The sequence below is a fragment of the Antechinus flavipes genome, chromosome 1 (assembly GCF_016432865.1).
Source record: "Antechinus flavipes isolate AdamAnt ecotype Samford, QLD, Australia chromosome 1, AdamAnt_v2, whole genome shotgun sequence".
NCBI classification, from domain to species: domain Eukaryota; kingdom Metazoa; phylum Chordata; class Mammalia; order Dasyuromorphia; family Dasyuridae; genus Antechinus; species Antechinus flavipes.
In genome coordinates, this window is record NC_067398.1 from 50,630,124 (window position 1) to 50,643,940 (window position 13,817).

The following is a 13,817-nucleotide window of genomic DNA, read 5'->3' on the forward strand; positions in this document are numbered from 1 at the left end:
CAATTCCCCCTCCTTAGGAGTAATTCTGTACACAAATGCAGAGATTTATACTAAAAATATTGTAGGAGGTCAGAAGAAGAGTAAAGGAAGGAACAGAATTTTTAGATAAATATTTAAAGTGGAGATAATTCCTGGCAAGAATAAAACTTTCTGCCTCATAGAGTGGTTGTAAGGAACCATTTTAAAAACAATCTGCTATAGAAATGAGTTGATTTGTTTCTTAGTCTAGAGAGAAATCTCAGAATGAATTTAAAAATTTGGGCATTTCCAGACACTGAAAACAACAATAATACAGTGTTAGGGTAGAACCTAGATGGTAGAGTAATAGGAGGAAGTGTAGCTGATAGCCACACCATAACCTTCCATAAGCAACTGTAAAACATCTAAGAACAGGTCTCTTTTAATCGGGGAAGACTATACACACAAGAAGGAAGGAGTAGGGGGAGAAGTTAACACTTCAGTCTTATCGCCTCTACTGATCAGAAGAGGGAAGAATGTACACATGGGTACAGAGATATTTTTCATCCAATGGAAACTGAAATTGGAGAGATCAGATAAGGGAGTAGAATAAGGCTGCAAATAGATTCAGGGAATGATTAGTCCTAAGCAAAATCAACTAAGAGGGTAGATCTTGAAGAAGGGTTTAAAAGAAAAGAATCAATGGTGGGGGTGGATGGAAGGGAAGGAGAGGAGGGAAAAGGAGAAGGAAAGGGTAAAAGAAAGAAAAGAGGGACATAATGTTTTTTGTATTTGTGTATAAACACACACACACACACACATATATATATGCATATGTGTATCTCTCAGCTGAACATGACTCCTTTACCAAAATTGATTATGTATTAGGACATAACAGCCTCAGAAATAAATGCAGGAAAGCATACCAAGCACAACTTTTTCAAACTATAATTTAGTGAACTGTATCACAGAAACAATCTATAATTTCATTCAAGATTATGAAAACAATGAAGTAACATGAGATGCATTCAAAGAAGACCTTAGGGGAAAAGTTATATTTCTAAATACTTTAATCAATAAAAGAGAAAGAACAGATCAGAAAAATTGACATGTAAGGAAAAAAGCTAAAACACCAAGAAATTAAAATACCCAATTATATCCCAAAATACAAATACTGAAAATTAAAGAGAACAAAATTGAAAACAACAACAAAAAAATTGAATTCAATTAGGAACTGTTTTTTTTTTTTAAATAAAGCAAGGAAACAGATAAATTGATAACTACTTTGATTTTTTTTGTTATAGCTTTTTATTTACAAGATATATGCATGTATAATTTTTCAGCAATTTTTGTTCCAATTTTTCCCCTCCTTCCCCCCATTCCCTCCCCCAGATGGCAGGTTGACGTTAAAGTATATGTTAAATACAATATATGTATATATGTCCATACAGTTATTTTGCTGTACAAAAAGAATCGGACTTTGAAATAGTGTATAATTAATCTGTGAAGGAAATAAAAAATGCAGGCGGACAAAAACAGAGGGATTGTGAATTCTATGTAGTAATTCATACTCATTTCCCAGAGTTCTTTTTCTGGGTACTACTTTGATTTTTAAAAAGAAAAACATTATCAATGTTCAAAAAAGGTTAAATTCACAATCAGTGCACAAGAAATAAATTATTACACTATTTTACTCATTTATTTGCCAATAAAACTAGTTATCTAAGTAAACTAAATGATAAAACAGAATGATCAGGCTAATAGAACAGGTCGAGATCTGAACACAATTTCAGAAGAAGAAATCAGATTACAAAGAAGAAAACCCCAGGAACAGATGAATTTACAAACAAATTTTATCAAACACATAAAAAGTAGTTAATTCCAATATCACAAAAGCTGTTAGAAAAATCAGAAAAGTTGTTCTGCCAAATTGCTTCTATGATATAAATATAGCCTTGATACCTAAACCAGAGAGAAAACTGAGAAAGAGAACTACAGAACAGTATCTTAAATGGATATCAGTACAAAAATTTTAAATACAGTTTTAGCAAAAAAGGTGATAGTAACATATTACAAACAAAATATATCATGAGTCAATAAGAGTGTGAAAAGTGGAGTCAGGAATACCCGAGTTTCAGTTCAGCCTCAGTCCCTCATTATCTGTATGACCCTGGATAAGTTTCTTTCAAACTTTATTTTAACCATCTGTAAAGGGGGACTGATAATATCATCTCCTTTCCAGACTTGTGAGGATGAAAAGGTAATATTTGTAAGATACTTTGAAAACCTTAAAATGCCATATAAATATTAGTTATCTTGATTACCAGGAAAGTAGGGGTCCTTTAATATTAGAAAAACTATAGACCTAATTGTCTATATTAACACCAAAAACATCAAACAATAATAATATATTCTAGATGCAGAAAAGGCGTTTGATGACATACAGCACTAATTTTTTTTTTTTTTTTGGCAAGGTAATTAGAGTTAATTGACTTGCCCAGGGCACACAACTAGTATTTTAAGTGTTTGAAGGACACTCAAACTCAGATCCTTCTGACTTTAAGACCATTAGGCCATCTAGCTGCTCCACCCATTCTTGTTAAAAAGAAAATATGAATGTGTAGGAATAAATGGATCTTACTCTGTGATAAACAGTCTCCAGAAAAAATCAGTACCAGGCACTTTGCTGCATCAGAGTATCCTACAGGCATTCAGAAACAAAATGATCATGTTTTACAGATGATTTACTCAGAGAATCGTAGAGTGTCAACCAACAGATAATTGGAATAATTAGCTTCTTCATAAATGGCAGGATATGAACCCTCACCCCTAAATCTTCAGCATTTCTATATATTACCAACAAAATCCACGAAGAAGAGGTAAATTCCACTTAAAATAACAAATTATAAAGTACTTGGCTGTCTATTTGCTAAGACATACACAGGAGCTATATATAAACACATCTATAAAAACACTATGCAAAAAAAAAAAAAAAAAGATGTTAATTATTCAGTGCCATGCCAACCAAACTATCAATGATTTACTTTGTATAGTTTATTGTATAGAAAAAATACTAAAAATATATCCCCAAAGTTTGTTTTAGCATCTCAAGGAAAATAATGGAAAAGTGCGAAAGAAGAGGGCTTAGTAATATGAAATCTCAAATTATACTACAAATCGTAAGAAAAACAATTTGATACTGGTCAAGAAATATATTGATTAGTGAAACAAATTGGGTACATAGTACAGAATCAAATGAGTACAATAGCTTAATATCCTAGTTCTTAAAGTAAAAATAGCATCTAAAAAAAATGTTGGGAAACCTGGAAAGTATATCTTACACAAAAAAAGGTGTACATTATGCCTACATGATGTGTGTCTATATATATACATAAACATATATATATGTCTATGTATATATATAGACACATGTGAATATGTATATCTATCTTTATATATATATATATATATATACACACACACACACTTCCCTATATATGGAGTAACTTGATAAGTTAGAAAAACAAAGGAAAAATTAGCTCAAGAAATATATTGATTAATGTAACAAATCAGGTGCACAAGTATACAGAATCAAATGAGCACAATAACCTAATGTCTCTTTAACCCTGAAATCCTAGTTCTTAGAGTAAAAATAGCACCTGAAAAAATGTTGGGAAACCTGGAAATTATATCTTATGCTATGTAAAAAGTGTTTGTTATACCTACATAATGTGTGTATACACACACATATACATATATGTATTTCTATACATGTTTCCCTATATATGTACATGTCTTCATATATATGTATATAGAGTAATTTGATAAATTAGAAGAACAAGGAAAAAGTTATCTCTCAGATCTCTGGATGAAGGAATAATTCATGACCAAGCAGGAGATAGGTAAAACAGAAAATTTTGATTAAGTAATATTAAAATATTTTGGCACAAATATTTGGCACAAACAAAACCATAAACTTAGAAGAGAGCGGGAAATTGGGAATTTTTCCTAGCAGGTTTCTTTGATAAAGGTCTCATTTCTAAGATATAGAAATGATTCATATTTATAAGAATAAGAGCAATTTCTCATTTGATGAATTGTCAAAGGATCTGAATAGTTTTAAAAGGAAGACATCTAAGCTATAAGTAGCTATACGAAAAATTCTCTTAAATCACTGACAGTGAAATACATATTTCTCAGTTGATGAATGATCAAAGAATAGGAATAGTTAGTTTTGAGAGGAAGACATTTAAGCTGTAAAAAACTATATGAATATTCTCTTAAATCACTAACAAATACAAATAAAAATAACTCTAGGGTTGTATGAACTGATACCCATATTAATGGAATAAAAGCTATATTAATGCATTGTTAGTGGAACTGAAGTGGTCTAACCATTTTGAAAAGCAATTTGAAATTATGCGCCGAAAGATATTAAAGTGTGTATGCCCTTTGATCCAGTTATACCGATATTAGATCTGTACCCTAAAGCAATAAAAGAAAAAGATCCATATAATAAGTGTAGCTGCTTTTTTTTTTGTGATGACAAAGAATTGGAAACTAAGGAGATGGCCTATCAGTGGGAAAATTGCTGAATAAGTTATGGCATGTGAATATATGGAAGAATATTGTATGATTAGAAATGATGAAGGGGATAGTTTCAGAGAATCCTATGAAGACTTGTATGAACTGATGCAGAGTGATGCAAGCAGAATCATAAGAATTATCTATACAATAATAGTATTGTAAAGAAAGACAAAACATTCTTTTAAAAATCTTAAGATTTCTGATCAATGCAATAATCTATCATGATTCTAGAAGACTTGTAATGAAACATGCTACCCACCTCTTGACAGAGAGGTGATATATTTGAGTGCAGATCTACACACATATAACACATATACAAATATGTATATATATGTACTACCAGTATAGTATGTTAGAATCTGATATTAATACATTTTATATATATATATATATATATATATATATATATATATATATATATATATATATATATATATATATATATATATATATATATGTGAGTGTGTGTGTATGTTTATATGTATATATACACACACACATATATATGACAGTTGATTATACATTTTTGTAGCAGCAATTTTATTTTTCTTGTTTTTTTAATGAGGAAGGGAAAGGAGAAAGAGAGAAGATGGATTTTCATTAATTGAAAAAAATTAAAAACACAAAACTAGGTTAGTTTAAATGAGTTGTATTAATATAATCTCTTTGGAAAGGAAAAAAAATATCCTTAGTACAAGTATACTTTTCTTCCCTGAAAATATGCTTGTAAAAATGAATGATATTTTCTTATCCCTTTGCATTACAAAATAGAATTATTCTCCATAGGAAAAAAGTACAGAGTAAAAATTACACTTGATGGTGCCTTTGAAGGAAAGTAGTTACCTAATAAAATACCTAATGTTATCCTTTCGGTGCATATTTGAATGTTTGCTATGTGCAAAATACTGTATTTAATACTTTACAGATGGCTCATTTGATCTTGAGTACAACCTTAGGATATAGGTGCTATTGTTATTCCCATCTGTATTACAGCAAGGAAACTTGAGGCAGACAGGTCAAATGATTTGCCCATCATAATTATAAATATCTGAGACTAGGTCTGAACTCAGGTCTTCCTAACTCCAGGCCCTAACTACCTCTGAATCTTAAGAAAATTGATTTAAAATAATAGATTTAGAGCTAGAAAGGACCTTGAAGTCTGTTTTGGCTTGTTCCTTCATTTTACAAATGAGAATGCTTAGGCCCAAGTTGACTGGATTGTCTAGCTGGGCTAGAATGGAATCCAGCTTCTATGACTTCCAATCCAGTGGTCTTCTATCCCATGTTGACTCCATTAGAGATCATCTACAGATAATACAGATAGCACTTCATTACCTTCTAGTCCACGTGGGCTCATTGTCTTGGCTACTCATTAGCAGATACACAAGCTGCCCTTGGGCTCACATTCCTTCTGGTGTGATAGCTTAGCCAGAGATCATGTTGTAGTAAGAGAACCTTCTAGAACTCCTGGTTACCTCCTTCCATAATGACTTACATCGGAGGAGCACTTAGTCAAATCACTTTAATACTCAATTACCAGTAGGAACTATGTCCAAATTTGTGACTAGGTCTACTGGAAGGGTGAATGAATTTACAAGGAGAGTTGTAAGTTGTCAAGTTCAGTATTTGCTTTTAAAACCCAAGGCTTAAGAGCTAGATTTTAGTCATTGTTTACCTTTCATTTCCTACTAAGTAGGCAGATTAGTAAATGGGTTGGTTCATTTTGGACCACTTGTACAAATGGTGAACTTGCCTCTCGATTTAATCTTGTTCTAGACTGATTTCAAGAGTCCTTCTGGGGCTTCTTTTCTTGAGACTGGATATCATTTATATCATTTTCCAGAATGTGAGTTTAAGAATGCATGAAACTTGTCTTGCTGAGTGGGTGGATATTGAATTCTGGTCTCATTTTCTTGGCCCTTTCCCAAGTGTCTTATTTTTCCTACTTCACGGTGTTGCCTAAGCAAGGAAATGGGGCATTAGCATCTATCAGTGTATTGTGTGTCTGAAATGATACTTGAACCATTCACAATTCTCTTATGTTCACAGATTACGATTGGAGTTTATGATCCCTGTAATTTAGGACAATATCCCGGATGGCCATTGAGGAATTTATTGGTCCTGGCAGCATACAGATGGTATTGACTCTGTGTGTGTGTGTGTGTGTGTGTGCGCGTGCGCGCAAGAAAAAGAGAGAGAGAGAGAGAGAAAGAGAGAGAGAGGAGTTTATTCAACTTTGTTTTTTCAAATGTATTTTTCATTCTGGCATATAAAACAAAGGTTTTTGGTAATTTAATTTAATTGCCATTGAAGATTTTATCTGAGCTATAGGAACCAAAGCTGGTCATATGTCATCTGAAAACTTGGATTAAAAATGTTAAAGCACCAGACAGAGCTGGGTAGGGATTTAGGCCAAGGCCCTTATCTTTGTGCCTGTGGGATAAAGTGAAGTAGTATGGACTGAGGTCATTGATGGATCTCATTTCCTTCACTTCTATAGACTTTTCTGGCAGAAAGGGCACATGATCAGAAATTTTGAGATTTCAGTGGTTTGCCAACGGGATTTTTCTATCATTCTCTTCTTTCCCGCAATAAAAAAAGAATGATAAATTTCAGGCTTGATTCTAGTTTTATTGTTGCCAAGTGTTTTTCTTTCACTTTTATTGGATCTCACTTGTTTTTATATCACCTTCATTTCCCCAATATATTTCTCCTCCCTTCCCCACCCAGAGAACCATCCCTTATAGCAAAGAATAAAAAAGAAAAATAAAAAAGGCAGTGTAGCAAAACTAGCCAACACATCGAGCCGCTCTGACATAGGTAGCATCCACTTCCATATTTTTCTGTTGTCAGGAAGAAGGAAGGAAAATATTATTCTCTAATTGGGCCTAATCTTGATCACTCCATCTATAGGATTTAATTTTGATTTATAGTTGTTATTCTTAATAATCTCTAGGATTTATATAGCACTTTAAGATTTTTAGGTCCTTAATTTTTCTTTAATATATATTAGAAAGCCCTCAACAAACATTAACATTTACATGTAGAAAGGCCATAAAATGGGGATTAGACATGAAATCTTAAATACCGTTTGTTTCTTTTCTGCCTATTCAAAATCTTTCCATCCTTAAAAACCCATTTTACATTCTTCCATCTCCTAAAAGCTTCATTGCCACAGCCAGAAGTTACCTCTTTCTCCTCTGGACAATCATATGTACAATTAAGCCTGCATAATTAATTTTACCTTATTATATGACATATCTGTTGCTATCATCTTTTTTCCCCCTTTACTTTTTTTTTTTATTATAGCTTTTTATTGACAGAACATATGCATGGATAATTTTTCAACACTGACCCTTGTAAACACTTCTGTTCCAACTTTTTCCCTGCTTCCCTCCATCCCTCCCCTAGATGGCAGGCAGTCTCATCCATGTTAAACATGTTAAAGTAAATCTTAAATACAATATATAGCACTTTAGGATTTTCAAAGCTCTTTACAAGCACTTCATTTTATCTTCCCAACACCCCTGGGAGGTAGGTGTGATTATTATTTTACTTATAAACTGAGGCAGAAAGAAGAGAAGTGAATTGTTTTCCTCCATCAGGTTATTAAGGAAAAGGATGCAATCTTAATGTCTTTCACATAAGGACAAATGGCATTTCATTGTAATCAAATATTTTTAAGTTTCATTAAAAGATGTTTTTTGAGTCCTTTACAGAGGTCATGCTTTTTGTTTTGTTTTGTTTTACAATGTAATACCAATAGGAGAAAAATTAAAAGATTGTGTCATGAAGAGCTTTCCTTGACTTTTTTTTACCCTACCTTGTAAAAATTTTTCCATTTGTCTGCATATATATGGGTGTATTTACATTTCATGGGTGTTATTTAGAACAACCACTTTAGAATCCTTTCTGCTCATGTTCCTTCTCTTAGGGCACTTGGAAGCAAGCAGAAGTTAAAACATTTAATTTTCCAGAAGGTTGTTTCCTAGTGAAAACATCTGAATGACAGTAATAGTAAACTGAACTGTTTGCTGATTCTGTTGTGCTTATATTATGGAGGTTCTGCTCTGATTTTTTTTCCTCTGGGGGATGGGGGCCACCACAGGAGTGATCGTTTCCAGTCGGTTGAAGTCCTTTGCTTCCGGGACCGGACCCTGCAGGGGATGAGGGACATCACCCACAGCATCATCTTTGAAATTCAGCTTCCAGAACTGGCATACAATTCAGGTAATTGCTCAGCCTAGGAATCAGCCTCCTTGTCTTTGAAACAGCAGCCCCTTGTTACTAGTTTTGTTTCCTTTTCCTCTTCCTCTTCTGTGATGGTTAAGATGACAGAAATCAAGCCCTTTCCACGTCGTTATTGGTGAGAATAGCTGCTTTGAGCCCAGAACATCTGCTCTTCAGAAGAGAGCAAATAGAAAGCATCTTTAGAAAATGAAGAAAAGGGTGTTCAGTCAGAGGTTTAAAATGAAAAACGAATCACAAAATTTTCATTCCTTTATGTGGTTCTTGCAGGATATCTTCTCTCACAGTAAACTAGGGATCGGTGCACTGGGTCTGTTCAGTTTTTGTTCACCTGGAAGGATGTAGGATAAGGAATGGGAACTGGACGGAGAATTTCATCAAGACAGGAAAGTCTGGGAAGAGAGCCTTCCCTCTGCCAGTGCAAGCTGACTCTTTCCCTCCAATTTCTGGTCTAGAAAGTTGCCCAGAGGGCTGAGAGACTCTGGGCCTGCCTGGGTGGGCCTCTCCTGCCCAGGTTCTGACGCTGCCTCTGAGCCTGTAATCCCGCCCGGGATAGGAAGAGTGACTGTGAAAGTAATGCTGTCGCACTCTAGCCCTGTCCAGGGCACTTTGGGTCAGAGGCTTGGGGCTGGCAGACGGGAACAGGTGATGGGGGCTGGGACATTGGTGGGGATCTATGTTGCAGTAGCCATAAGGACCTTCCAGTATCTGGCTTTGACAGGAGGAAGAGAGGGGCACACAAACTTGGTCATCCTATTTCCCCCTTTCCCGCCTCAGTTTCCCTTTAGAGTTGAACCTTGGTACTCCTGTTCCCCCTCCTCCCATCTCAGTTTCCTTTAGAGTTGAACCTTTGGCAGCTTCCTCCTTTCTTGTCTGGCCTCCTTGTGTATTTGACACAACAATGCCCTCTTCTGGCTCAGTCTAAAATGACATGTTTCTCATGCAATTACTTGATCAGGATTTGTTCTGGGAATGAGCCTTTTTGGTTAGATTTTGGAACCCTATGGGGTAAAGATATTTTTTCAAAGCCTTTTCTTTGAAAAATAATGTTTATGAGCCAGACTTGAGATGTCATTGGTTTAGGAACTCCTGGCTGGGGGAGACTTTCCTGCCCAGGAAGCCACTATCTCTGCAGCCACCAGCCAGCGAGGAGATATTTAATAAAATAAATAAAAATACAATAAAAACAGGCTCCATGGCCTTTTAAAAATAAGCCAGCATGTAGCCTGTAGGGATCCTTATGGATGGGTGAGTGACTGCGCTCCCTTGAGTTTGACTTCTCCAGCTTAGAATACTGAGAGCCTCAGTGCCTTGGCACTGAGGAGAGCCTTTGAAGAGCCATTGTATGTGTTTGTATGTGTGTGCATATATATATACATATATATATGTATATGTGTATATGTATATATTGAATTGAAGCCTGGGAGGTTTTGTTAGCCTCCTCTGCTTTGGTTCATACTTTAAAAAGTCATTTTACTTATATTCCAGTTAACACAATATAGAAAAAACACTCAATAATATTTGTCTCCAGAAGGCCTTTGAGGGGGAATCCTGAAGGAGTCCTTTAGCCTTTTTCCATTTGTCCACTAATGCAAGTTCATCACCTTATATATTTATCATTTTATAAGGCCAAGAGATCTTGGAAGCCCCTCTAATTCATGTTCTCCAGCTATAGAACTCAGAAGAGGTCATATGGTCTAATGATTTGGGGTGTGAACCCTTACCTGCAACTTTGCAGTTGTGTAATTTGGGGCAAATAATTTAGCTTCTCTGGGACTCAGTTTTCTCACTTGAAAACAAATGGGTGGGACTAAATTGCCCTGAGATCTCTTCCAGCTCTGCAATTAGGATCCTCTAACCCAAACAGTGAGGTCTGGGTGAGATACAACACCTGTGTGGGGAGGAGGAGGAGAGGAGCCTTACACGAGCCTGCAGCTGGGAGTTCTGTTTTCAGGAGGGACAGTGGGAAGCGGGAGAGTTCTGCCCTCTTGATGAAGTGAGTCAGCATCTGTTGTAGACTCATTTGGTTATAGATGAGCAATTTTTGATGACTGCTGTTCAAACCACTGTTTTGGGTAAAGGGCATTGATGTCATGTTTATTTGGAAATAAATTGTATGTTTTCTATGAACACTCAGAATGCCTCTTCTGTTTGATATTTGATGTTTGTCTAATTATGTAATTGATCAACATGGAGAAAATACTAAACTATAGTTCGTTAGGGCTTTAAAAATCATTTCTTTCTGTTAGTAAGCATTTAATAAGTATTTATCATGGGGCGGACTGTTCTAAATGTTGGCTATATTGAAGAAGGTAAAAAATAATTAGTCTCTATCCTCCAGAAGCTTATATTCTAATGGAGAAGACAATAGGTAAAAGAATAGATACATGCAATCTACCTGCATGGTAGAGGGAAAGTAGCCTTAGAAGTGAAAGCTTTTGCACTGACAGGAGAAGGCCTGCTGCAGAAAGGGATGACTGAGTTGAGTCTTGGGGGAAACCAGGAGTTCTGAGAGCAGTCGGACTGGGAAGGACCACAGTCAATGCAAAGGCACATAGGCAATGGATAGAGTTTTGTGTTCAAGGATCAATAACTACTGGGAATGGAGAATACATGGAGGGGAAGAAAGTGTGAAAAGACTGGAAAGTCAGGAAGGTTCCAGGTGGTGAAGAACTGTTAAGTGCCAGAAAAAAGACTTTATATTTGATCCTAGAGGTGGTACAGGACTCCTTCCCTTCCCTTGTTCTTGTCATGTGGTCAGACCTGTACTTTGGGAGCTGAGAGGAGGATGGATTGGGATGGAGAGAGTCCTGAGGCAGCAAGGCCAGTTAGGCTCTACCAGCAATTTAGGTGAGAAGGGGATGAAATTCTAGAGAGACGGAGAATGTGATTTAGTTGTGAGGATAGAAACAACAGTATTTGACCACAGAGTAGATGCATGAATTGGCTACAGAGTCAGTGATGACGCTGAGGTTTCGAATCTGGATGATTAGGAAGATGCTGGTGCTCTTGATAGTAAAAAAAAAGTTTGGAATAGAGGAGGGTTTGGGGAAAAGGTAATGAGTTCTGCACTCCATGTGCTCAGTCTGAGATGCCGACAAGATATATCTAGTTCAAGAGAGCCAATAGGTTATTGGTGATAGGAGACTGTTATTTAGGAAAGAAATTAAAGCTAGAGATAGAGATCTGGGAATCATCTGTATGGAGATGATAACTGAATGCATGGGAGCCCATGAGATCTTCTAGTGAGATGATATAGAGGAAAAGAGAGGAGAGAAAAGGGACCAGAACAGAGCATGGGCTGTAACAGTGATGAAGCTCCATCCTAGATGAGAGTCCAGAGTTCAGTCTCTTAAAAACCCAGAGAAGACAGAGTAGCTAGGAGGAAAGGGTGCTCAACAGTCTCAGGCTGCTGAGAGGCCTGAGAAAAGGACCATTATCTTTGACAACCTTGGAAAGAGTAATTTCAGTTCAATAGCCAGATTGCAAAGAGTTTATAAAAAAATTTTTTTCCTTTGAATTTATTTTTATCCTAAACTTAAAAAAAAAAACAGATAAACATGTCCATGTACATAGTAGAATAGAAAAAGAGGATTATATGTGAAATTGTGAATTTCTGTTATGCATACTTTGTTTTTCTTTTCAAGTATATAATAAATGAATTATGCTACTTTCAAAGCTGTCTTGCCTGTCTGTGATTCCTTCTAGCTTATCTTTTATTCTCTTCTGTTCATTTAAAAATGCTTCAATGATTTTTGATTTCTTTTCTTGGCTTCCTATTTCTCTACCTCCTTCAATCTCCTCCAATTTTCACTGAAAAAAAATAAAAAGACAGAAAAAAATATCAAATATACTTAATCAAGAAAAACAAATTCCCACATTGGCATAATCTGAAATCTTATTCTGCAGCTTGAGTCCATCCTCCCGCTGTCAGGAAGTGGATAATACATTTCATTTAAAATCCTCTGGAAAATCATAACTTGTTATTTGCAAACCATAAGTAGACAACTTTTTAAGGATGGTTAGCAGAAAAGAAAAAGAAAAATATAAGTATATCCCTGCTAGACTAATATAATTTAATGAGGCTTGGTTTAAGGAATCTGCAGAAGAGAAGAGAGTAAATGGGGATAATAATGGGACCAGTCTTCTGGAGAAGACTTCTTTAGAGAATGAATTAAAGGAGAGATAATCAGGTAAGATGTTAGAGGGATGTGAGATATTGGAGAAAGGAAAAAGAAGAAATATTTCCAAATTCTTCAATGAAGTATACAGTCGGGAGGGTGAAAAAAAGTTGGTACTGGAGGAGATTTGAAATATCAGGGTTTGAAAAAGCAGGGGGGATAGGGAAAAGTAGAGCCTTTTTTTTGTGCTTTGTCATGAGCACTGTGTATTTAAATATAAGCATATTGGAAAAAGTCCAATAATATGAATTGATAAACCTCAATTATTTTATAGAGAACATATTTTAAATTCTTACATTCATTGGGATTGGAGCCAGATACATTATTTCCATTTTAAGTATTCAATGCTGGAAATAGAGCTAAGCCAGGAAAAAACTAATTACAGTTTAGGCCCCAGTGTGATTGAACATTTACTGAGTCATCTCTTTGCTGAAAATTTATAGACGCCCCAAAGTAGGTACATATGTCTTCCCAAGATACTTAGATAGAATCATGGTTTCACATGGTGTCCTTAGTTATGGGTGAGAAATTTTGTGGCATAGCAATATTATTATTTCCATGTCTGAAGTCATTGTGTCACAATCTACCACCAGCTCAAGGTCTTAAATCCCGACTCTGCTGTTTTATTATCTATGTGATCTTGGGATGATCATTTGATCACTCTAGACCTCAGTTTTCTTGTCTGATAAGGTTGTTTTAGATGGCCTTTGAAGTCACTTCCTGCTTTAAATTTACAGTCCTATGAAATTACAATTTGAGATGCCAGCTCATTAAAAAAAAAAAAAAGTCCAAAGAAACTATAAGTCAGAAAAAGTAAAAATACTTTTTTCTTTTTAGGAAAGA

At 35.3% G+C, this 13,817-nt stretch overlaps 1 protein-coding gene across 2 annotated transcripts in view; it reads left to right on the top strand.

Annotated features, from left to right (window-relative positions):
* Window positions 1–13,817, top strand: part of ATG7 (autophagy related 7) — a 258,698-nt gene that overhangs the window by 39,282 nt on the left and 205,599 nt on the right. For both annotated transcript variants that reach the window (XM_051982383.1, XM_051982392.1), the window contains exons 8-9: window positions 6,595–6,683; window positions 8,654–8,775. In XM_051982383.1, coding sequence (XP_051838343.1) covers window positions 6,595–6,683; window positions 8,654–8,775 — 211 coding nt within the window. The remainder of the gene's footprint in view (window positions 1–6,594; window positions 6,684–8,653; window positions 8,776–13,817) is intronic.